This window comes from Cetorhinus maximus, chromosome 24, assembly GCF_964194155.1.
Source record: "Cetorhinus maximus chromosome 24, sCetMax3.hap1.1, whole genome shotgun sequence".
Taxonomy (NCBI): Eukaryota; Metazoa; Chordata; class Chondrichthyes; order Lamniformes; family Cetorhinidae; genus Cetorhinus; species Cetorhinus maximus.
In genome coordinates, this window is record NC_135902.1 from 33,810,319 (window position 1) to 33,834,225 (window position 23,907).

The 23,907-nt window shown below is 43.4% G+C and overlaps 1 protein-coding gene across 2 annotated transcripts; it reads left to right on the forward strand.

Annotated features, from left to right (window-relative positions):
- The first annotated feature begins 1,642 nt into the window (after positions 1 to 1,642).
- On the forward strand, positions 1,643 to 23,461 carry LOC144699767 (L-xylulose reductase-like). Of its 2 annotated transcripts, XM_078570986.1 has the most exons (9): positions 1,643 to 1,776; positions 2,655 to 2,710; positions 4,802 to 4,899; positions 6,582 to 6,736; positions 14,486 to 14,528; positions 15,328 to 15,427; positions 19,933 to 19,997; positions 21,665 to 21,782; positions 23,258 to 23,461. In XM_078570986.1, exons 2-9 carry the CDS (start codon positions 2,659 to 2,661, stop codon positions 23,359 to 23,361), a joined length of 735 nt encoding a protein of 244 aa, XP_078427112.1. In that variant the 5' UTR covers positions 1,643 to 1,776; positions 2,655 to 2,658; the 3' UTR covers positions 23,362 to 23,461. The 2 variants fall into 2 exon arrangements, with proteins under 2 accessions (XP_078427112.1, XP_078427113.1); XM_078570987.1 differs by lacking the exons at positions 1,643 to 1,776; positions 2,655 to 2,710 and adding an exon at positions 4,389 to 4,413.
- Positions 23,462 to 23,907: the final 446 nt, after the last annotated feature.

The following is a 23,907-nucleotide window of genomic DNA, read 5'->3' on the forward strand; positions in this document are numbered from 1 at the left end:
TGACACAAATGCATGGTTGTGCTTGCTATCTCCTGTGGATATTCTAATTGTGACAGCTTTATTCCAGCTGGAGTGAGAGATTGATTGATAAGCAATGCCATTGGTCTCAGTGGCTTTGCTTAGGAAGTCACCAGGTGTAAACTGTGTAAACTTAAGAGAACTGCATCAGAAGTTAGAAATGGACCTGTTTCTCAAAACCAATACTAAAATATTAAACACTCGAAATCTCAACATAATAATCTTAGTTGATTTAGGATACATGTTGCTGTGCACCTTCCTGTATAATTAGGCAAAATAATGCCAACAGAGAATCTAAAGGAAATAATGGCACATAAAGTAGCTGGACCTGAGGTTTTGTCCATACATATTGATAATCCTTTATTCAATACATTTCTAAATTTGATTTCCTAGCATCGGTTAAATCTGTTTTGAGAGTTTAGTGCTGTTGCCCTGTCAGTATAACAGGGTTCAAAATACATTGCAGGGTGGGAGGAGTGAGCAAATTCACGCTTGAAACATCACACGTAGCCTGTGAAGAAGGAAAGACGGAGAAAAATTCAAGAACGGTCACCCTGGTAATTATTACCTTATATGATGGCCCCTCCATGGTTTGGGGCTGAACAATCGCAGGTGTTTTGTTGAGAGTGGGAAAACCATGCATGGTTGTGTTTGGGGGAGCAGCGGGTGGGGATGGTGGAGTAGAGGGAGGGAACCTGTGATCGGAGGAGCTGGAGCAGCCAGCATAGGAGAGACGGAGACCTAGATGGCGGTGGACCTGGTGCAGGTAAAGCGACTCTGGCTGTGTCTGTGAATGAGTGCATCTGAGAGAGAGGATGTGGATGTCAGGCAACTTTCACACTTCTAGCTGATCTTATTTTTCTATATGGTTTTCCAACTCTCTTTTAAAAATAATATTTGTTTTCCCTTTTAAAACCCTCCTGGAACTGACTTTCAGGTTTACAACTTTATTGTTGTGTAATCAAAAACAAAAGTTAAATACTTTCCAATGGCTTTCTTCCTCTTCTATATTTGCTCAATAAATTATTTTAGGAGTAAAGAGATCAGGGATGGAATATGGTGGGAGTAAACCCAATTTTTTTTTCCGTTCCCCCTTAGATTTTTCTTTAAATATTTCGGCTATGAAAGTGCCTGTCGTCAAGTTTTTTGGCTGTCATGCATGTGTTTTCTTAGAGAGAAAATTTGATTCTTAGAAAATGTTGAGAATCCAGTTCATCCAGAAGAGCCTGAAATCCCAGGTCTTGATTTTTGCTTTGATATCAGCCACTGGAGAAGGAGATGATGTGGCTGGTGGATTGTGACATTGGTGAAGTAAGGAAAACTGTTTAATTGTTGTTGGATTCTTAGCCACCTGCCCAGCACCAAATCTCTCACTTCTTTAATATCCTTTAATGGAGACATAACAGGAAATTGCAAATTCCTGCTTTGAGATCAGTTTAGTTTCTAATTTAACTCTTTAGATCTAAGGAGCCCCTGAAAACCAAAATGTAGTCCCCAAAAATCAAAAAGTAGCTCTCAAGAAAATCTGAGCCCTCAAAACAAAAAACATATTTTTACTACTGCAACATAAAGAAACCCAAATGTCAACTCCTATCAATCTACAGCAGCGAACATTCCCACCTCTGACCTTATGATGGAAGGAAGGTCACTGATGAAGCAGCTGAAGATGGGCCTAGGACACTAACCAGAGGACCTCCTACAGTGATGCCCTGGAACTGATTGACCTCCAACAGCCACAATCATCTTCCTTTGTGTTAGGTATGACTCCAACCAGAGTGGTCAGGGTAGTTGAAGCTCCTGGAATACCTCCAATCAGAGTTGGCAACCTAAATTTACATAGTGACAGCAAGAAAAAAGCGTATAGTATAGATAAAGACATGAGGAAGAAAGGAATCTGTTGGTGGGGTTAGCTGAGGAAGGAAATTAACAGAAGAAGCTGGTGTTTAACATAAACACCAGCTTAGACTTGTGGGGCAAGTGGCCTGTTTCTGAGAAAGACTTGCAATTATATAGAACTCTCAGAACATCCCAAAGTGCTTTACAGCACTTTTTATAATGTAGAAAACACAGCAGCCAATGAGCTCCCTAAGTCAATGACTAGGTAAATCAGATTTTGAAATAGTGCCATGGAATCTTTCACATCTACCTGAGAGAGGGCCTCAGTTTAACACCTCCATTTGAGTAGATGCGGTATCTCTTGACAGTACCGGACGCCCCTCAACTCTCTTCTGGGGTGTATCAGCCTGAGTCCCTAGAGTGGAACTTAAACCCACTACCTTCTGTCTGAAACGACAGAGTGCTACCCAACAGAGCCACAGCACATTTATTATTGTTGACATGTAGTAAAGAAGGTCTTGCCCTCAGGGGGAAAAAGATTCAAGGCTTTACAAATAAAGTTCTAACTTTGAGCAAGTGGCACAATTTAGTCTTCACAGGCAGTGGGTGGTACATTTAAAAAGGGGAGGAGCTGCTTTAACCAATCTCTGTAAACTGCTGCTAGTTTAAACCCAGTGGGAGGGTTAGTTATGTTTAGTTAGTTCCGTGCTGGTGGAGAGGTGGCAGGTTAACACAGGTTCTCCTGGTCACTGCCCAGGCTCCTCTCTAACCGGGATCCTTGCTTGATCTTTTTTTTCCAGGCGGATGGAGGGGAGTTTGGCCCATAAACGAGCCCTGGTGACGGGCGCTGGGAAAGGTGAGTAGCCCGGGTAAGGCCAGGGGAAAGCGGGTAGGTGGGGAGGGGGGGGGCGATCCATTTCGGCCCTGGCCATCAGGTGTTGAGTTCAGTCCCTTCTGGACTCCGAGCTCCTGCATCCTCTCCACCGCTGCAGTCATACTTTCTAAATCTTTTATACTAACCTGGGTTGACAGATTATCAACTAAAATGTAACTGTCTCTTTCCACTCCCGGACCTGCTTAGGGGCACTCACTAATAAAATTGTAGCTTAAAATAAATATTGAAAGGAAACTTAGGGGACAGGATTTTAACCTGACGTGCCAAATCTGTTCTCCTCTAATTCAGGTCTCCTAAGTATCCATAATTTTAATCTATCCACCATTGGTGCCTGTGTCGGCTCCAAGCTCCGCGATTCCCTCCCTACATATGCCTCTCTACTCTTTCTTCCGTTTTCATACTCCTTAAAATCTTTATTTTGGCTATCTGCACTAATATTTCATTATGTTACTCTATCAAATTTTATGGTGCTCCTGTGTGCTCGTTTATTACATTAAAGGTGCTTTATGGATATATGTTGTCAGTGACTTATTATTTAAATGGAGATAAACTTCAGAATGTTTCAGTGCAGAGGGATCTGGGTGTCCTCCTGCATGAATCACTGAAAGCTAGTATGCAGGTTCAGCAGGAACAAGGAAGGCAAATGGAATTTTGACAGTTGGTATTTATTGCTAAAGAAATAGAGTATAAAAATAGGGAAGTGTTGCTGCAACTGTACAAGGCATTGCGAGACTGCATCTGGAGTACTGTGCACAGTTTTGGTCCCCTTATTTGAGGAAGGAAGTTGCACTGGAGGTGGTTCAGAGGAATTTCACTAGATTGATTCCAGAGATGCGGGGCTTGTCTTATGAGGAGAGATTGAGCAGTTTAGGCCTATACTCGCTAGAGTTTAGAAGGATGAGAGGAGATCTAATTGAGGTATATAAGATGCTAAAGGGGATAGACGATGTAGACGTGGAGCGAGAGGCTATAATTTTAGGCTAAGGGATGGTAGATTTAAATCTGAGATGAGGAGGAATTACTTTTCTCAAAGGGTCGTGGATCTGTGGAATTCACTACCTCAGAGTGCAGTAGATGCCGGGACGCTGAATAAATTTAAGGAGGAGATAGACAGATTTTTAATTTATTAATGGGTTGAAAGGTTATGGGGAGAGGGCAGGAAATTGGAGTTGAGGCCGAAATGAGATCAGCCATGATCATAATGAATGGTGGGGCAGGCTCGAGGGGCTGAATTGCCCACTTCTGCTCCTAGTTCTTATGTTCTTATGTCATCATTACTCCCCCAAGTAGTTGGCCTAATGAGAGATGTATAACTCTGACCTTTCTTTAAATCTTTCATCCAGAAAGATTCTAATCCACCCTTCCACTCATGTGCGCTCACACAGTCCAGCTGATAAATAATTCCAATATTTTTGACTCCCCTCCTCTATCCAGAAGTTAATTCCACAGGATGATTGTTTTTTTTTAGCTTTCGGTTCCAAAGCTCCAACTTATTTTTGGATACCGTGTTTCTAGTTTTATGTCTGCGGTGAGTTTGAACATGTTTTAAATTTATGTGATACTTTGTAACAATTTTACAGATTCCTTGGGCCATCACCTCTCAGATGGCATTTCTAGGCTGAAAATCTAGTTTCTCCAGACGTCTTCTACTCTGATGGGAATAGGTTTGGTTTAATTTCATTGGCCTTGTTTTGAGGGAGGGTTATCCAGTAGCTATCTATTGTAGAAGGATGGGTCAATCTCTATTGTGGAGGGGATATGTATTAAATTTCTACTATCCAGTGGAATGCTTGAAAAGTTAGTTGGAAGCCTACTTCAACCAATCAATTAGGGACCAATGATTCATTCTTGAGATAAACATCAAATAGAAACCAGGTGTTGATTTTTGTCTGCAGATGTGACATGTGCCTTTTTCTTTGTGTTGCTGGAATTGGGTTATACCATTTAAGAAATGTAGATCTGATCTGTGGCCACAATCCTGGAGGGTGGGGATAGGGGTTCAGTGAACAAGATATTTATTCTTAATTTGACAGTACAACATTTGTGTTTCAGGCATTGGTAGAGCCACTGCCAAGGCTCTACTTGCATGTGGTGCAGAAGTTATTGCATTAACCAGGACCCAGTCTGACTTGGATAGCCTTGTTCAGGAGGTATGTAGAAATTGGTTGCACAGAGCTTGCACCGGGTACCTTCCAACGTTAACAGGTTTTGAGTCCTGATGGACAAAATAATAAGTTGAAGGTATTCGGGCTGAGTCCACATGGTTTTGTGAAAGGGAAATCATGTTTAACCAATGATTGGAGTTCTTTGAGGAAGTAACATGTGCTATGGATAAAGGGGAACCATACTTAGATTTCCAGAAGGCATTTCATAAAGTGCCACATCAAAGGTTCTTGTGAAAAATAAAAGCTCATGGTATTGAAGGGGGGGGGGGCGGGGGGGGCGGTAAACATGTTGGCATGGATTGAAGATTGGCTGGCGAACAGGAAGCAGAGAGTAGGCTTTAATGCGTCTTTTTCAGGTTGGCAAGATGTAACGTGTGGAATGCCGCAGGAATTGGTGCTGGGACCTCAATTGTTTACAATTTATATAAATGACTTGGATGAAGGGCTGGTTGCCAAATTTGCTGATGACATAAAGGTAGGTAGGAAAGTAAGGTGCAAAGAGGACATAAGGAGGTTACAAAAAGATATAGATAGATTAGGCAAGTAGGAAAATACCTGGCAAATGGAATATGTGGGAAAATGTGAAATTGTCCATTTTGGCAGGAAGAATAAAAGAGAAGCATATTACCTAAATGGTGAGAGATTGCAGAGCCCTGAGATGCAGAGGGATCTGGGTGTCTTAGTGCATGAATCACAAAAGGCTAATATGCAGGTACAGTATGTAATTAGGAAAACTAATGGAATGTTATCATATTTTGCAAGAGTATTTGAATATAAAAGTCGAGAGGTTATGCTTCAGCTACACAGAGCACTGGTGAGACCATGTCTGGAGTACTGTGTGCAGTACTGGTCACCTTATTTAAGGCTGGATGTAAATGCATTGGAAGCAGTTCAGAGAAAGTTTACCAGACTAATACCTGGAATGGGTGGGTTGTCTTATGAGGGAAGGTTGGACAGGCTAGGCCTGTATCTGCTGGAATTTAGAGTAAGAGGTGATTTGATTGAAACATAAGATCCTGAGAGGCCTTGACAGTGTGGGTGTGGAGAGGATGTTTCTCTTGTGGGAGAATCTAGAAGTCGGGGTCATTGTTTAAAAATAAGGGGTTGCACATTTAAAACGAAGTGGAGGCAAAATTTTTTCTGAGCATTGACCTTTGGAACTCTCTCTCTTCCTGAAAAGGCAGTGGAAGCAGCGTCTTTGAATGTTTTTAAGATCGAGGTGGATAGATTCTTGGTAAGCAAGGGGGTGATAGGTTATCGGGGGTAGGTGGGATGCAGGATGAAGTTACTATCAGGTCAGCCATGATCTTATTAAGTGGCGGGGCAGGCTCGAGGGTCCGAATGGCCCACTCCTGCTCCTTGTCTGTATGTTTGTATAATTCTTCAAGTTAGTGTATAAAACGTCTTAAGTTTTTAGTGTTCTGAGTAGCATTGAAGTTACCCAAAAGCAGAATTGGGCAGATGATGGAAATCAAATAAAAACAGAAAATGCTGAAAGTATTCAGCAGGTCAGGCGGAATCTGGAGGGAGAGAAAAAGTTAACATTTCAGATCTGTGACTTTTTGACAAACTGATGTATTATTGCTCCACTGTGCTGTGTTTCTAGAATTTTCTGTTTATTTGGTTAAATCAGTTTTGCACCAGTGCTGTTTTTTTATGTCTTCTAGTGCCCTAAAATGTTGACTGTTTGCGTGGACATTAATGACTGGGAAGCTACAGAAAATGCTCTGAAGGATGTCGGTCGCATAGACCTTTTGGTGAACAATGCTGCCGTCGTAATTTTGCAGCCATTTCTAAGTGTCACGGAAGATGCATTTGATAAGTATGTGAAAGATTTTGCAAAACCTGACCCAGTATTAAATTATAAAGTATAGAAGCAGGACTATTATCAATTTTACCCTGTGGTTAAATAAGAAGCTGGTAAGTATTTTAAAATTGTCTTGGGAATAAATATTCAAATGCTCCACAATGATTGTTCAGTGTGTGTTTAGATATATTATCTAAATGTATTCTGTGTATCCTTTCCTGTACTTTTTTGAATGAAACCTGGTAGAATGCTCCCACACTTGGGCAGATGTAAACTGAGACATCTTCTACCCAGTGGGACGGCTTGAACCTAATTACGAGATCAAAAGCAACATGTTCTTTTTTCTAATGAGCAAAGCTGTAAATTATCTAGTCGTTTAGGTTTTAACTATCAAAGGGATAGTTAAAAGTGTAGAGCTGTTCCTAAGACGACAGTATGACCTGCATTAGCACAAATAGCCATGTGGGGACATGATGTCATGGCAATTATGGAAAATGGGCTTACAAAGATAAGCGGCTGAATTTTCTGGCCGACGTGCGGGTGGCGGAGTCCACACGTCAGCGCTTAAAATGTCGCGCGAGCGTCCCGATGCCAGTGCGCGGCATCGCGATATTTAGGTGGGTGGGCGCACTATTAAAGCCCTTAACTCGGGAATTGACGCCGATTTTGAGGAGCCCGTGTGAACTTCAGCTCGGCGCACGGGCCCAACAGGCAGGCAGGCGGGTAAGTGATTTTTTAACAACCCTCATCCACGGGTGGGATATGTGGGCTCAGAGGGGTTGTTCGTGTTTTTTCTGAAGTATTTAATGCAGAAAGTGTTTTAAACTTGCCCGTGTGATTGTTAGCAGTTCAGATCGATTTCCAATAGATTTCTCTGCACTTTGAAGCTTCAGCTCAGCAGTCTGCAGACAGTAATCTTTATCGGGCCTGCAGCTTTCCGGAGGCCTCCATTTAGCCTGGGTATGGGTTCTGACATCTCCACTGGAAGCAGTTCCTCTGAGGAGGAAGGGAGGGATAGAATAAGGAGGAGGCCAGGAGTGGACAATCAGCCTCCAGGGGAGCCACCTTTGGGAGGCCAGGCACAGGCACAAGGGGCGCAGGGCCAAGAGGTTGTCCAAGGTGGAAGGGGCCGCAGAAGATGCCACTATCCTGCTGTCAGGGTATACAGGCGGCGAAGCAGCTACCTCAATATGACTGAGGTGTAGTGCCGAAGGAGGCTCCGTCTGTCAAGGGAAACAGTCAACTGTATCTGTCAGATGATTGGCCCTGAGATCTCCCCTAACTGTGTGGGTGGACATCCCATGCCAGTGGCTCTGAAGGTCACAGTTGACCTCCACTTCTATGCCTCTGGCTCTTTCCAGGGCTCGGTGGGTGATCTTTGCGGTGTTCCCCAATCAGCTGTCCACACTGTGTCAAGCAGGTTACAGACGTTCTGTTCAGATGGTCATTGACCTTCATCCACTTCTGCTGTGACCAGGCAAGTCAGGCACAGCGAGCCAGAGGCTTCACGGCCATTGCTGTCTTCCCCCATGTCCAGGGTGCAATAGACTGTACACATATGGCCATCAAGGCGCCAGCGAGTGAGGCCGGTGCCTTCGTCAACAGGAAGAGCTTCCACTCCATGAACGTGCAGATAGTGTGTGATCACAGGATGCTGAATCTACAAATCTGTGCAAGGTACCCAGGTAGCTCCCACGACGCTTACATCCTCAGACACTTCCAGGTACCGGTGCACTTCAGTGCTCCGGCTCGGCTGGATGTTTGGCTGCTGGGTGACAAGAGCTATCCCCTCAGAAGGTGGCTCATGACGCCTCTCCGCCATCCAAGAACAGAAGCTGAGGAGCGCTACAATAGGAGCCAGGGTACCACAAGGGCTGTGGTGGAGAGAGCCATCGGTCTTCTCAAGATGTGCTTCCGTTGCCTGGACCGCTCAGGGGGCGCACTCCAGTACCCCCCAGATCACGCCTCTGTGATGCTGCGCTCTGCACGGTCTTGCGCTGGAAAGGGGTGTTGCAGTTGACGATGAAGACCTTGACGCATTGGATGAGACTGCACATGATGAATCCAGCAGTGGCTCAGAGGATGAGGAAGCACAGGGCGATGACGAGGGGCAGCACGCCCACCCGCTATTACTCCAAGGAGGCAGGGACATCCGGGACAATTTAATCCAAAGAACCTTCAGCTAGCTCCACACACATGGATCTGCAGGACCAGCATTGCCTGGCGCTTCCACACGTGGCACTTAGGTGCTACATCTTCCACCTCATCAGCTGCAACTAAGGGCTTAGTACAGAAACATCAATGTCCACTCAAACACTCATATGAGATGTCTGTGAAACATACAAATGCAGCACAAAGGAAACACCCTCAGCCATGGTCAGAAAAGTGGACTTTATTCAATCCAAAATAAAACACAAACGTTACTCAGATGTACACAACTATTTTTTCCCTAATCTAGGGTCAACACAAAATCACCAGTAACAAACCCGTGGACTGCCTAACGTGCCTTATGCTTTCGTTTGCGGGAATTACATCTAGGTGCCACCCCATCGCTCGGAGTGGCTTGTGAGACGGCCTGTTGACTCTGCTGTCCTGTTGGCGTCGATGACCTTGGCGGCCGTCCTCTGGCCCATGGAGCCTGTGATGGCCCCGCCTGGGAGGGAGTGGCCAGTTCCAGAAATGGCACCTCCCCAGTTGTTGCAGCCTCAATGGAAGCAACGGTCACTGGCAGAGGGGCAGAGGAGCTGCTGCCCTCATCCGGAGCACCCTGAGAGGAGCTTGCAGCGATGACAGGCAGCTGCTGCGCCAACATGAGGTCACATTGGACCTCCCTGCTCACCACACATGCATGGGCACCAAGCGGCAAAACTTGGTGCCCAGAACATCTCCCACATTAGGAATGACCACCCATGGCCATTAGCGCTGTGAGAGCTTGCGGGTCAGAGCGTAACCCAATCAGAAGACTCTCAATCCGATCGATGCCGCTCTCCATGAGAGTCGCCAATCTCTCAATGGAGGAAGCCTGAAGCTCTGTCCTGAGGTTCATGCCTTCACTGACACTCTGCCTGGACTCCTCCACCACAGAGACCAACTGAAGCACACCCTCATGCAACCCTGCCAGATGCTTCCGCGCACCCGGCCGCTTGTCCTGCAGCTGCTGCATTGGTGACATCTCCAGAGGCACATCATCACTGCCGGACTCAGCCTGTTCCTGGTCCCCTGCAGTCCTCCGGCTCCTGGCGCCATTGGCACTCTCTGTCCCTGCTATCTCCTCCAGCGATTGTGAAGTGCCCTCTCCACTGTACCCCGGAACACTAGCCGACATTATATTCCCCACCGAAGTGTTTGTCGCTGCGCCAGTGCCTGGCTGGCTGAAAGAATGTGCCGCAAGTTGCAAGACTTGGCCCTCAGGTGTGGAGGGGGGGGGCTCTGGACGTGTTGGGGGCGGCCATGTGGTGGTGATGCTGAAATTAACAACAAGGACAATGCATCAGTTAGGGTTCAGTCAGTAACACCTTTCATCCCTTTCCCCCCCAGACTCATAAGTCGCTCACCCTTCAAGAACGTAAGGAGACGGACATTGGTGGGGTGGTATATAGTCAAGAGGAGGCCCAAACATTACACGCGCATACAGACAGGCTGGTCAGATGGCCTAAGGAATGCCACATGGAATGTTATGTGGTTAAGTGTTCAGTTAAGCACTTGGGCAAGACAAGCAAGGTACAGGAATACATGAGTAATGGGAGGGCCGTGGGAAGTCACGACGATTACAGGGACCTTGCTGGGCAGACCCATTAAGGTAGCAGAACAGGAACTTAAGGCGTTTAACAAGGTCGAAGCCAGACGTGCCTTTATTAGCCGAGGAATAGAATGTAGGAAAAGGGAGGTCATGTTGCAAGTGTAGAAAACGCTGTCGAGGCCACATCTACACTTCTGCGCCCAGTTGTGACCTGCGCTTCATGGGAGGGATGGCACTGGAGTGGGGAGAATGCAGAGGTTCCTGACCTGGATGCATGCTGGCTTGGAGAGTTGCAGTGATGAAGAAACATTGCAAACACTTGCGACATTTGCCGTGGAGCACAGGAGATTGACAGCTCACATTATTGACCTTCATAATGTAATGAGGGGCATTGAATGGGTGGACAGAAGGCAACATTTCCCCTTGGCGCAGGGATGACTAACGTGGTGGCATTTATTTAAGTTGAGTGCCATGAGGTTGACAGGTGAGGTGCTGAGGACCTTTTGGACAGAGTAATGTGGGACGCACTGGCTGAAAGGGTGGTGGAGGTACAAACCGCCAAGTCGGTCGGGCCCGCCCACCCATCAAGGGCAAAATTCAGCCCAAGGATTGGGTGCTTAATATTTGGAGATAAAAAGTAGGGAAGGAAAAAAGGGGAGGTGGGGTTGCAGTACTGATTAGGGAGCACATTGTAGTGTTGGAAAGACAGGAGGGGGGTCAATGACAATACATTTGGTTAGATTTGAGAAGCAAAAAGGGGATGATTGCGCCAATGGGGGATATCCTATAGTCCTCCAAATAGTAAGAGCAAGGGGAGCAAATCTGCGGGGCAATCACAGATGTGCAAGAATTATAGAGTGGTAATATTGGGGGGACATTAACATTAATTACTCAAACATAGATTGGGATAGAGTAAAGGGTAGGAGGGAAAAGAAATTACGAGATTTGTTCAGGAGAACTTGTTTGACCAGTATGTTGTTGGTCCAGTGAGAATGTGGCACCAGTGCTGGGCAAAGGAGGTGGACCAAGTGTTTGTGGGGAATACTTGGGTAAGAGTGATCATTTATTAGTAATGGAGAAAAGCAAGGAATATTCTAAAGTAGAACTTTTTACATTGGAGGAGGGCTAATTTCAGTGCACTCAGAAGAGATCAAGCCAGGGTGAAATGGAATCAGAGACTGACAGGAAATTTCACTGTAATGGAACTATGGATGATCTTTTTAAGGAGGAGATGTTTCAGGTACAGGCTAGGTACACCCCAATGAGGATAAAAGATCAGGGAAGCAAAGCCAGCGCTCTTTAGATGATGAGCGAGATGCAAGATATGTTGGATGATGCATGCCGGGTGAATTCAAACACAAACAAGGCCAAATACAATAAGTTGAGAAGGGGAAGTGAAGAGGAAAATAAGACCGGATGACAGTTGGCATAAAAATCTTCTACCAGCATGTAAATAATAAGTGGAAAGTAAGAGGCAGGATGGAGACTAAAGACAGGGTGATTATATGCTTAGAGGTACAGAGCAAGGCTAGAGTATTTAATGAGTACTTTTGTACCAGTAGTTATTAAGCAAGAGGCTGTTGATTAAGATATTGAAAGCAGAGATGTAGAGATAATAGGGAGGATGCAAATTGATAGGCAGGATGTACTGGAAAGGCTGCTTGTGCTTCAGGGATGTATCATTTGGCCCAGATGGTAAGCATCTCGGGTTGTTAAAGGAAGTGGGTGGAGCTAGCGAAGGACTTGCCATCATCTTCCAGTCTTTCCCAGGAGAGGTGCCAGAGGATTGGAGAGTGGCAAATGTGACACCCTTATTCAAGAAATGAGGTAGGGACATGCCTAGTAAATACAAGCCAGTTAATTGAGCATCAGTGTTGAGTACGGTTTTAGAAACAGTAATTGTGGGGGAGGGTGTGGTGGGGAGGATTGAGTTAATTGAGAACCAGCACTGATTTGTAAAAGGCAGATCGTATTTGACCTAATTGAATTTTTTGAAGCATCTGAAGGATGATGGAGGTAATGTAGTGGATGTTGTCGATATGAATTTTCCGAAAGCCATTGTCAAAAGTGCCACGTAAAAGATTGGTTAGTAAAATTGAGGCTTAGGAATAGGTGGGTCAGTGTCAGCTTGGATAAAAATGGCTTAAGGATGATAAATCAACTGCAACAGGGGCGTAGATAGGCTAGCAGAATGGGCAGACGTGGCAGATGGAATTCAATATAGGGAAGTGTGAGGTGATGCATTTTGACAGAAGGGATGGGGAGAGGAAATAGGGACTTAATTGCTTAGTTGTAAAGAATGTGCAGAATGGAGGGACCTTTGGGTCCATGTGAATAGATCTTTGGAGGTGGTAGGACATATCGAGTGGTTAGCAAAACATGGGATCTTGGGTTTCATAAATAGAAGTATTGCATCTAAAAACAGGGAAGTTATGCTGAACCTTTATGAAGCCCTGTTGGACCCCAACTAGGGTATTGCGTCCAGTTTTGGTCACCTCATTTTAGGAATGATGTGAGGGTCCTTGAGAGGGTGCAATGAAGATTTGCCAGAATGATTTCAGGGATGGGGGATTTTAGCTACGAGGTTAAGCTGGAGAAACTGAGTTGTTCTCCTTCAAAGAAAAGAGATTTCGTGGAGGTGGGCGAGGCTGTGGTGGGGTTGGGCCGAGGTGGGCGAGGCTGTGGTGTGGTTGGGCCGGGGTGGGCGAGGCTGTGGTGGGGTTGGGCCGGGGTGGGCGAGGCTGTGGTGGGGTTGGGCGAGGCTGTGGTGGGGTTGGGCCGAGGTGGGCGAGGTTGTGGTGGGGTTGGGCCAGGGTGGGCGAGACACTGGTGGGGTTGGGCTGAGGTGGGCGAGGCTGAGGTGGGGTTGGGCCGGGGCGGGCGAGGCTGTGGTGGGGGTGGGCCGGGGTGGAAAATTTATGGGACAGAGATTAAGGTTTTGGGCAAGAGATGTAGGGAATGTGAGGAAGAACTTTTTTAACCGCAGCAAGTGGTAATGATCTGGAACCTGCTTCCTACGAGGATGGTGGGAGTGGAGATGATCAATGATTTCTAAAAGACAATTGGAGGGAACTTGGGGGAAATAAACTTGCAGGTCTTTGCGGATAGAGCAAGGGAATGGGACTGACTGGATTGCTCCACAGAGAGCCAGCATTGCCTTGATAGGCTGAAAAGCCACTTTGTCACTATAACTATAATTTTGAACTTTACCAGCCGGTAGCATGATACACAAAAGTAGAGAAATTGTGGGTATTTGAGAAGACAGAGGAGGATTACGGGAAGGAGCAAGGGTAAAGGTTGAGTTTTAGGCCAAGGGTAAGCACTGGTGGGTAGAGAACAGTGCACAGGAGAGGGTAAAAGCAGCTGTTGGTGCAGCAAATGGGATCTGTACAGTTAACTTGGCTGGAATAGATGGGAGGAAATGAACAGGGTACAGAAAATTAAAAGTTTTTTCCATGAACATTCGGTGCTTTCTTAATTCCTGGTCCGAATAAGCAGGAAGGGGAACTATCAAAGGTGGCAGCAGAAGTGGTGGGGAGGCTGTGGGAGAGGGGAGATGGTGATCCGATATGCATTACCCCAAACAGGAGAGCAGAAAGTGGAGCAAATAAAAAGTAGGGATAGGAACACTTGCAAGGCATGTTCTTTACATGACCATTCCATTGACTAGCTCCATGGTGGTGGGTCAGTTGGAAGAAGTCAATTCTGTGAATGTTTGTGAAATACAAGGGCCAACAGGGCATCAGATGGTGGGAGTGTGGACAGAGATGGGTCCAGAAGCTGCAATATAGGCTTGAACCCTGAAAAGGTCATTAGTGCCTATGCTGCCTACCTGTTACTGGATGAATAATCAGTTTCATTTGTGGTTCCTACCATCAAGGATACTGATAAGCTGTGGAGAGATTGAACTGGGGAACCTGCAGTGCTGAGTAGCTTATAGCAGGAAAAAAAAATGATCACCAACTCGCTTTGTAACCTTAGAAATATTCTATAATCTTTGTCATTTTGTATCTGATATTTTTCAGAATGTTTGGCGTTAATGTGAAAGCACTGTTACATATTTCACAGGTAAGAATGCTGCTGTTTCCTTGCGAGATTTGCATTTAACAGGTTTTGTACTTATTCACGAGAATTTTATAATTTTCATAGGCTTATCATATAAAGAAAATGAGCTTGGTTAGGGTTGGAGATAGGGGACAAAAGTTTGTGGTAGGTTGGGGGCTTCAGTCACCACTCTTCAATAGTGAACACTGAGTTATACTGTAACACTACCATATTCTTGTCCTTATCATCACCATTTGGTCGACTTTTCTGGTCTGTGATGCCACAGGCGGTAACAGATATCTAGTATCCAGGATTAGTGGCCGTTCCTTGTGTGTATACCCGGATAGTGAGTGTCGAGTGGCCCTTTTCCACCACAAGCTGAATTTGTCAATTGGAATTTGGCATCGATTCAGAAATGAAAAGTAAACCTTCTGACCAGGCCAAGGATCTGCTCTGAGACCTCTCTGTGCTGCATGAAATCCAGTGATTTTTGAGGTGTGCAGTCTGGCTGGCTGGGTGACAGGAAGAACCTGTTTTGCCTTGTTCATCGCTTTATAGGCCACAGGAGATCAGGAGGCTGCCATGTGAGAGTCTCAAGTATAAATCTATATCCTACAACATCACAATGCTACCACACCATCTAAACCCACAACTCGGCTGTTGGTATTTCTGCAACACTTTCACAGATCTTCAGCTCTTTCAGAAACAATCCATAAATACAGATTTATTAAAAATAAATGTCTGTACAGTGGGTAAAGCTACACTTTGATAGTGACTTGCTAGTAATTGAGTTCAGTCATTAATGGTTTCCCCTTTTTTTAAGATAATTGCAAGGAGAATGAAATGTTGTGGAGGTGGTGGTTCTATCGTGAACATCTCCAGTCAGGCGTCTCAAAGTGCTGTGAGAGACCATGCTGTATACGGTGAGTTCTATCCATTGCCTAACCTTTCACTGTCTGTGAATTGGAGTGCTTTTGTGGGTTATTTTGGACTTTGTAGCACATACTTTAACCTGTAATCTGTCCTTACCCAATGAGCAAATCACATTTGCCATGAATTTGATTTTTTTTTAATAGTTGGAATGCCTCATTGTAGCCACAGAGGATGTCATTATTCGCATAGAAACCTATGGGGGGGAGTGCATTCCAGGAAGAGACTTGTACTGTTTTGCGAATGGGAAATCGTTTTTAACCAACTGAACTGGACTTCTTTGAGAAAGTAATGTGCTTAGGATAAAGGGGAACTGGTGGATGTACTGTACTTTGATTTCTGGAAGGCATTTGATAAAGTGCCACATCAAAGGTTATTGCGAAAAATAAAAGCTCATGGTATAGGGGGTTATATACAGGCATGGACTGAAGATTGGTTGGCTAACAGGAAGCAGGGAGTCGGCATAAATGGGTTTTTTTTCAGGTTGGCAAGATGTAATGAGTGGTGTGCCACAGGGGATCAGTGCTGGAGCCTCAACTATTGACAATTTGTTTAAATGACTTGGAGGAAGGGATGGTTGCCAAATTTGCTGATGACACAAAGATAGGTAGGAAAGTAAGTTGTAAAGAAGATATAAGGAGGCTACAAAAAGACATAGGTTAAGTGAGTGGGCAAAGATCTGGCAAATGGAGTATAAAATGTGGGAAAATGTGACATGGTCCATTTTAGCAGGAAGAATAAAAAAGCATAGTATCTAAATGGCAAGAAATTGCGGAGTGCAGAGATGCAGAGGGATCCTAGTGCATGCATCACAAAAGGTGAGTATGCAAGTACAGCAAATATTTAAGAAAGCTAATAGAATGTTATCATTTATTGTGAGGGGAGCTGAGTACAAAAATAGGGGGGGTTATGCTTCAGTTGTACAGAGTGAGGCTACATTTGGAGTACTGTGTATAGTATTGGTCACCTTATTTAAGGAAGCATGTAAATGCATTGGAAGCAGTTCAGAGAAGGTTTACCAGACTAATACCTGGAATGGGTGGGTTGTCTTATGAGGAAAGGCTGGACTGACTAGTCTTGTATCCTCTGGAGTTTAGAAGAGTAAGAGGCGATTTGATCCTGAGGGGTCTTGACGGGGTAGATGTGGAGATGATGTTTCCTCTGGTGAAAAAATCTAGAGCTAGGGGGTCACTGTTGTTTACAAATAAGGGGTTACCCATTTAAAACAGATGAGGTGAAATTTTTTCACTCAGATGGTCGTGTGTCTTTGGAACTCTCTTCCAGGAACGGTGGCGGAAGTAGAGTCATTGAATATTTTAAAGGCAGAGGTGGATCGATTCTTGGTAAACAAGGGGGTGATAGGTAGGTGGGATGCAGATTTGAGGTTACTATCAGATCTGCCATGACCTTATTAAATGGCGGAGCAGGCTCAAGAGGCTGAATGGCCTACTCCTGCTTCTTGTTAGCATGCACTAAAGTGAATACAATAAACAAGTAGTGCTGTGCTGCCTTGACGGTTGTTAGTCTGTAGGTCTGGAATAGTCTACCCTGAAGACAGAAGACCAATGGGAAGAAAAACATTGGCACTGAGGTCCAAACCCTCATTCAGCAATATACTTGAATAAATTTGCATAGATTGGGCAAACCTGGAATGGAAAATGTGCTGCAAATTTAGTTGGTTTAAAAGTAACTCTTTATTCTTAATTTAGTTTCACTTTAGCAGAGCTGCACTTTGAAAAAAAATTGGTGAGGGTTTTGTGTTCTGCTCCAATATTATTTGACCCAGGAATTTGTTATTGTACGTGAATGGCACCACCATTATATAAAAGCAATATTTCTGGCATCTGGTGGAAGTTGAATGCTATGGCCTAGCCCTACTAGTAATATGTAGGATGTTACAGCAGTGATGCTATCAAAGAGTGATAGTGGTCTGACTTATACTCCATAAGTAAATACTGGATTTAATATCTTAGGGAAGGAAAAATTGAATAAACCCAGTCATGCTCCTATATATCTTGTAGTCAGGACCATGAAGCCGCCAGATTGTGAAAAAGCCAAGTGGTTCACTAATTCCCTTTTTAGGGAAGGAAGGATGTCATCCTTACTCAGCCTGGCTTATAAGTGACTTGGGTACCGTCACTGATTTGTTTAACTGCCCTCTGAAAGCCCATCATTACTTTTTGGGGCAAGGAGGGATATAGATAATAAATGCTCTCCTTGCCAGTGACACCCACATCCTGAGAATGAATTTTATAGATATACCTTGGTTAGTACTTTTGGTTATAACATATTTTTCTTTCCACGTAGATCTACTTTCATTCAAAAATGCATAATAAATTGGAATCAGATGCTGGCAGAGTGGTTCAATTTGATTTTAAATCACTTTTTATTTCTTTTGATATCTCTTTCATCATTAGCACTTCAACACCCACTAGACACAATGATTAAGTTTAAGATCAGGGACTTCTGGTATCTTAGCAAATATTCTTCTCTAAGCTATATATCAATGAATACTTTATAAAGTAATTCATTGTATATTGTTACAAGTACAAAGTTTGAGATTTTGTTTTTGGGACTGTCTTTTTAAGGTAAAATGGAGAAATGAAGGAGGTCATGTGACCTGTTCTGAATTCTGGCCAACAAGAAGCCTGTGGTTTGGTTGTTAAAGGAGAGGAAGGTGCAAGATGTTCACATCTCTGGACAATGGCCAAAGCATCTGTGCTGACTGGGTAGACTGTTAGTCTGCGAGTCTCACAGGTATGTGTTGGGAGCGTCAGATTTTATAAATGTTATACTTAAAACTGCCTATTTAATTTCAAGATATAATGGAGCTTGAGGCCTAGAGGATAGCTAATTAGCAATTCTACTTATTACGAAGTCCATGTAATCCACGTTGCCATAGAGATGGGCTTTGAGTCAGGAGTGAAGAGTCCACAGAAATCCACTGTAGTATTAGGGTGTTGGGTTTTCTGAGAAATCCATGAAACTCCCAAATCAGTCTGCAAGAATCTGAGAGAGAGGCTGCCAGACCTGCACCTGAAGCGGAGAAAATACTGATTCTGTTACTACACAATGTGGTTGGGAGCTTGTGCTCAGATTGAAGAGAGCAAGTTTGTGAAGATTTAAACAAGGCTGGAAGATTTGCCTAGTTTTGACCAGAGGGAGGAATCTCCAGGGTAACCCTTACAGCTGGAAAAGGAGAAAGGTCATCAGCTTTGGACTGGTTGTGGAAGAATAAAGTGTCCATTTAAAGGATAGTGTAAAATATAACTGTGGTGGCGGATTTCTGGTCACTTCAAAAGTGGGGAAACTTTTTTCATCGTTTAGAGCATAAGTTGCCTACAAAAATAGTATTTGGTGTATGTTGCTTTTAGTTTGGTTACAGTAAAAGTCTTAACTTGAAATCTTGTTGTGATCCTTCTAGACAGTCAGTGGAAAGTTATAGATCTCTGCAGGGATCATCCTGAGCTTTAGGACATCCTGAGATCTGATGAGTGGCTGTATAAAGACAAGTAATTGCCATCAGTTGTGACTGAACATGCTTTTGGAGAAAAATCATTTTATATAACATCTCATTGTTTTGGAAATATTGCATGTGAAGTACTTGGGATCTTGCCTGTTGGAACAGGTAGATGTGGTCTTGATTTATTATCTAATCAGAATGGTAGCTGTACATCCGTTTGTGTTGCATTGTCAGCCTAGATATTGTGTTTACGCCTAGGATTAGACCTTGATTGCAGAAACTCCCCAGGAGGCAAGCTGACACTTCAAGTGATGGATTGTTTAATCGTGGCATATGTGACTTGAGTTTAATGATCTGGCAGCTACTTTCCCAATAACTAGCTAATTGCAAACATTGCTTTAAAATCAACAACGTAGCTTGATTTAATAAATTTTAATGTTGTCTGATTAAACTTCATGCATAGAGAATTTTAATTCATATTCATGAGGCAGGCGTGGGAACTTTGACATCTATTCTTTTTCCTCATCTTGCAATAGAAAATCAGTGTTTCAAAAGGAGTGATCTGTTGAATAAAATTGGTAAGTCAGAGCATGTGTATTAACTTGTAGAAATCATCTACGTGCACGTTTGCTCCCTCATCCCCTGGTTTTTTGGCAACTGTTGCCTCATCAGCTCTGAAATCCAAAGTTTCATGTTTTTAATTCTTGGCTTTTCTCCTGACTTCTGCTGAAGTACAATTCATAGTGATGGCAACTTTCAGGCACCTTACCCTAATGGCCGTTTTTGTGAATCTAGGTGCGGATATTGGTTAAACCTCAGCTTCCATGGTCAAATGACCTCCTAGTACCTCTGGGTCTGAGCTTGTCCACACACACTAAATAGCAATAAAGAATGGGCACTATGGCTGATGTTGCGCTCTCCCCTTTGGTCAGTTGCTGTCTCAATTACCTAACGTGCCTTCCAGATTGAATGTTGGTCTTCCTGGGTGATGCCATGTTGCCTCCTTAAGTGCATCTTGTCTTTGCTGTTTTAAAGGTGCTTCAAAAGGAGCTGTGGATACGCTGACAAAAGTGATGGCGCTTGAGCTGGGACCACACCAGGTAAATATTGAAATATGCAAATGGTCATCTGACACCATTAGATTCTATAATAATTTATTCTTTCTAAAGGTATATTAATATCATTCCAACTAGAATGGCTTAGCAGCATTGACCTCCAGTATGATCTTTATTGGTCAGCTTGATTTGGAGCCTATCTCTCTCTAGTATAGCAGTATTCTGATGTTTGTTCCGTGTGTGGACAGAGTATAGAGGTGCTAGCTTCACAGATCCTTCAACAGAAATCCAACCGTATTGAATCCAACACTACTGGGGACAATATGATGGTAAATGATGGAACGAGTCCCATTTTGCCAGCTTGGGCAGTGGACAAGTTGGATTTGCTGCCCTCAGTTCCCGCTGGCATTCAAGGAATATTTGTAGCACTTTTCATCTAGTTAATAGGAAAAAGGACAAAGTATGAAAAGACGAGATTGATTTAGAAACTGTTCACATTTTTTGTTGCTGCCAGCCATTGCATTTTTCTCTCTCCACTTGCTGAACTGCCAGAGAATATAAATCATTGTTTTAGCTCTGCCAAACAAATGCTAAATGTCCTAAAAAAAAAGCTGGTTCTAGACTTGCGCTATAAGACATGGAATGCTTAATTTGTCAATGAGTAGCATTCTGTGCCAGTAGGTTGACTACAATGTAGAATAGCATGCAAAATGCTTCCAGGTATTAAAATGTCTGCATGCGTGAGGGTCTGTAATGCATTGAAATGTTGTTGAGGCAGAGTATGACACATAAATGAAAATAAAACCCTTGTTTAATTTCAAAACATCCCTTTGCAAAAGTGCTACTTAAGATGTTTTGCTGTTTTAAAGAATTATTTTATTATAAACTTTAAACTGCATCCACAACAAAAATGCCCCCACCCCCCCACCCCCCACAGAAAGTGCTGTCCTTTGTTTTTAAGGAAATACACAACCATGAAATCTCTGCTGCTGAATCTTTTTGCATGGTTTGACGCTTTGACCACAGCCCTTTGACTATGGAAATGCAACTGTAAAATTCAACTGGCCAAGACTGAATATTGTAGGTTGTCAAGTTGGTCTGATATTCTAGAGTGAGGATTTCATCAAGTTAAATCTCAAGTTTTGGAATTTTAACTTGAAACTCAACATCTATTTAATTAAAGTAAAGCCCATGGTAGGGCAAATTCTAAATGTCAGTGACCACGATGAAACTGGGAACTGAGCAATATGAAGGATTTTTATTTCTGATTCTTTTAAGGCCACTTGATTGTTCAGTTAGAATGATAGCATTCAAATACAACATTTGCTTTTGAATATGTAATTCAGTTTTACAAATTAACCACTAGAGGGTACTCAATACCATTCCCTGAAACTAGGAAACGCCATTCTTGATTCGTTTTTCAGAATTTTTAAAAATAGAATGGAGAGTTATTGTTAATAACTTTCCATTGTCTCTTCTGTAACTGGCTGAATTGATTCATGAAGAAGATGCCTCGGATAATGCTATATCTTCAAACTTGTTTCAGTCAGCCCGGTCCAGCTCCTGTAACTGCACTGACTTTCAGTGCAAACGGGTTTCTGGAATGCTAAGATTTGAGATCTAGAAGCATTTAAGCTGCCTTTTGAACAGCTTAAGTTGTAAGAGCAACATTCGAGTAAAATTTTATATTTTTTTGTTCTGCTTCTGCACAGATCAGAGTGAATGCAGTGAACCCCACTGTAGTGATGACCGCAAGGGGTCGGACTGGATGGAGTGACCCAACAAAAGCTGCAGGAATGTTGTCACGTATCCCACTGCAGAGGTTTGCAGGTGAGTGATTAAGTACAGATGTGTTTTGACTTCTCCTGATATTGAGGAAAGCCTGCTTTAATTGGCTGTTTTCACTGACTTGAATACAGCTGTCTTGTCATTGTGCAGAACAGTAATGGACATGATTTTTAATATTTTGTCCTTTAGGTATTTATTAATGACTCACATGTTGCTACCTGGCCCCTCTTACTACTTCATACAATATGAAAACAAGCAGGGCTGTATTTATATTTAAAACAGCATTGACCTGTGTATCTGGTACAAGGGATTGGCAATTAGCTGAACAGATTTAATTGCCAAAAGCAGGCGGGTGACATTTTAACCTGTCTGCCTCAAAGCATTTGTAGCAATGCCCAAAGCATCTGCACCAAAATTCAATCGTAAGAGGAACGTTACTTCTGTAGAGATCCATTCACCTGGCTGCTAGACCAGATCCAGAGAAACTCTACTGATTTTAAAAACTAAGTTTTGAGTGCTAGTAGTAGCGAGTGAGAGGATAAAAATCACAATCCTTTAATGTGCAAAACACAGGATTATCCAGGTACTAACTGAAATTTTAGTTTTGTGTATTATGACCTACATAGGCAGTCCTTGGATCTATGACACAATTGGTTCCTGAAAACCACATCTTAAGTCAAAAGGTCGTAACTCGGAACCAATTTTCCCTTAAGACAATGTTAGAAATGGGGGATTGCTTCCTGAACCAAGGCCTATTTTCACCAAAATAACCCAGAATTTTGTACTCTATCAATTATAAATGGCTAATATAACAACATTAATGTATTTATGTTGTAAATATGAACCAGTGACATAAAAAGTCATGAACTAAAAATACACATAGTAATATGATACTGTGCTAATGGCGTCAGAATAGCAACTGAGGATCTTTTGTCAGGGAGATGGGTGGCGCAGAGTGTCAATGCACACGTATGAATGTTTGAACTGGTTTGCTGGCATGGCGTAAAGTTGAAACCAACGTGAGAAAATCAAAACGGGGTGTCATTTTATAAACATAAGTGCCGTCTGTCGTAACTTGAACATCATAGAGAACTGCCTGTATTCAATTTTTTAATAGGGTTACAGCTTATGATTTGAAATGAAATAGCTTACTCCTCCCCACCGCCCCCCCCCCCTCACCACCCACCCACCCACCACCCCCCCACCAGCCCACACTCATGTTGGGGGAAGGGGGAGAATTACAGTTTTTTCCCCCTGGGCCTTTGGCGCTCTGCCACTTTAATACACAATAGCAAAGATTGAGTTACTACTTTTCTTTCCTCCTAAATATATGCCAGATCTCAGCCCAGCATTCGCTGTTCCCGTCCCTATCTTTCAGTTATGGGGACATCTGGCACTTCTTTTTAATCTTGTTATTTTCACTCAACTGCTGACCAGATTGATTTTAGATTCTAACTACAATTGTTCTGGATTATTGCATGCATAGTTAATGTTTTTATTTTTCATTTTCTTTGTAGAGATAGATGAAGTGGTGAATGCAATAATCTTCCTCCTCAGTGACAGAAGTTCGATGATAAATGGAGTGACTCTGCCTGTGGATGGTGGATTCCTTTCTTCATGAACTCGTTTATTTGTGGAGAATGGCTCATTAAAGGCCTGAATGGATTCCCGTTTAATTACTTTCCATACCATCCTAAATGAATAAAAGACCCAAAACTCTGGATATTCTAGCTGTGGTTTTCTGTTTCCATGTTCCTGGAACATTTGTCAAACTGTTGCTCGGGTTGTGGAATTTCCTTAATTTGGAGCAGGATTACTGTCATGAAAAGTCCCAGTCTCTGTTTTCTGCAGCAGGACAAACTCTAGACTTAATTCTGATTGTGGGGCTGCTGTGTTACATGACCGTTCAGAGTCTAGCTTTTGTCTGAAATGCAATGCAACATTTCTACCAAATTGGCAACTGTTCCCTGCAGAAAAGTCAATGATTTAGGGAGGGTGGCATGTTCCTCCCTTCGCTGGAAGTGTAATTGCAGATGTCAAATGAGCAAAAGTTGAGCAGCGACGCGTCCACTAATGCTGACACACAATGATCACTCAAAGTCAGCTTAGTGCTGACTGAATCATCCTGCAGGGGAGAAATTTGCTAAAGAGGATTTAAAACAGCAAT

Coding starts and splice junctions, on each gene's coding strand:
- LOC144699767 (XM_078570986.1), top strand. CDS start 2,659: ATGGAGGGGAGTTTGGCCCATAAACGAGCCCTGGTGACGGGCGCTGGG. Junction 4,900..6,581: donor TGGATAGCCTTGTTCAGGAG/GTATGTAGAAAT, acceptor TATGTCTTCTAG/TGCCCTAAAATGTTGACTGT. Junction 14,529..15,327: donor CACTGTTACATATTTCACAG/GTAAGAATGCTG, acceptor CCTTTTTTTAAG/ATAATTGCAAGGAGAATGAA.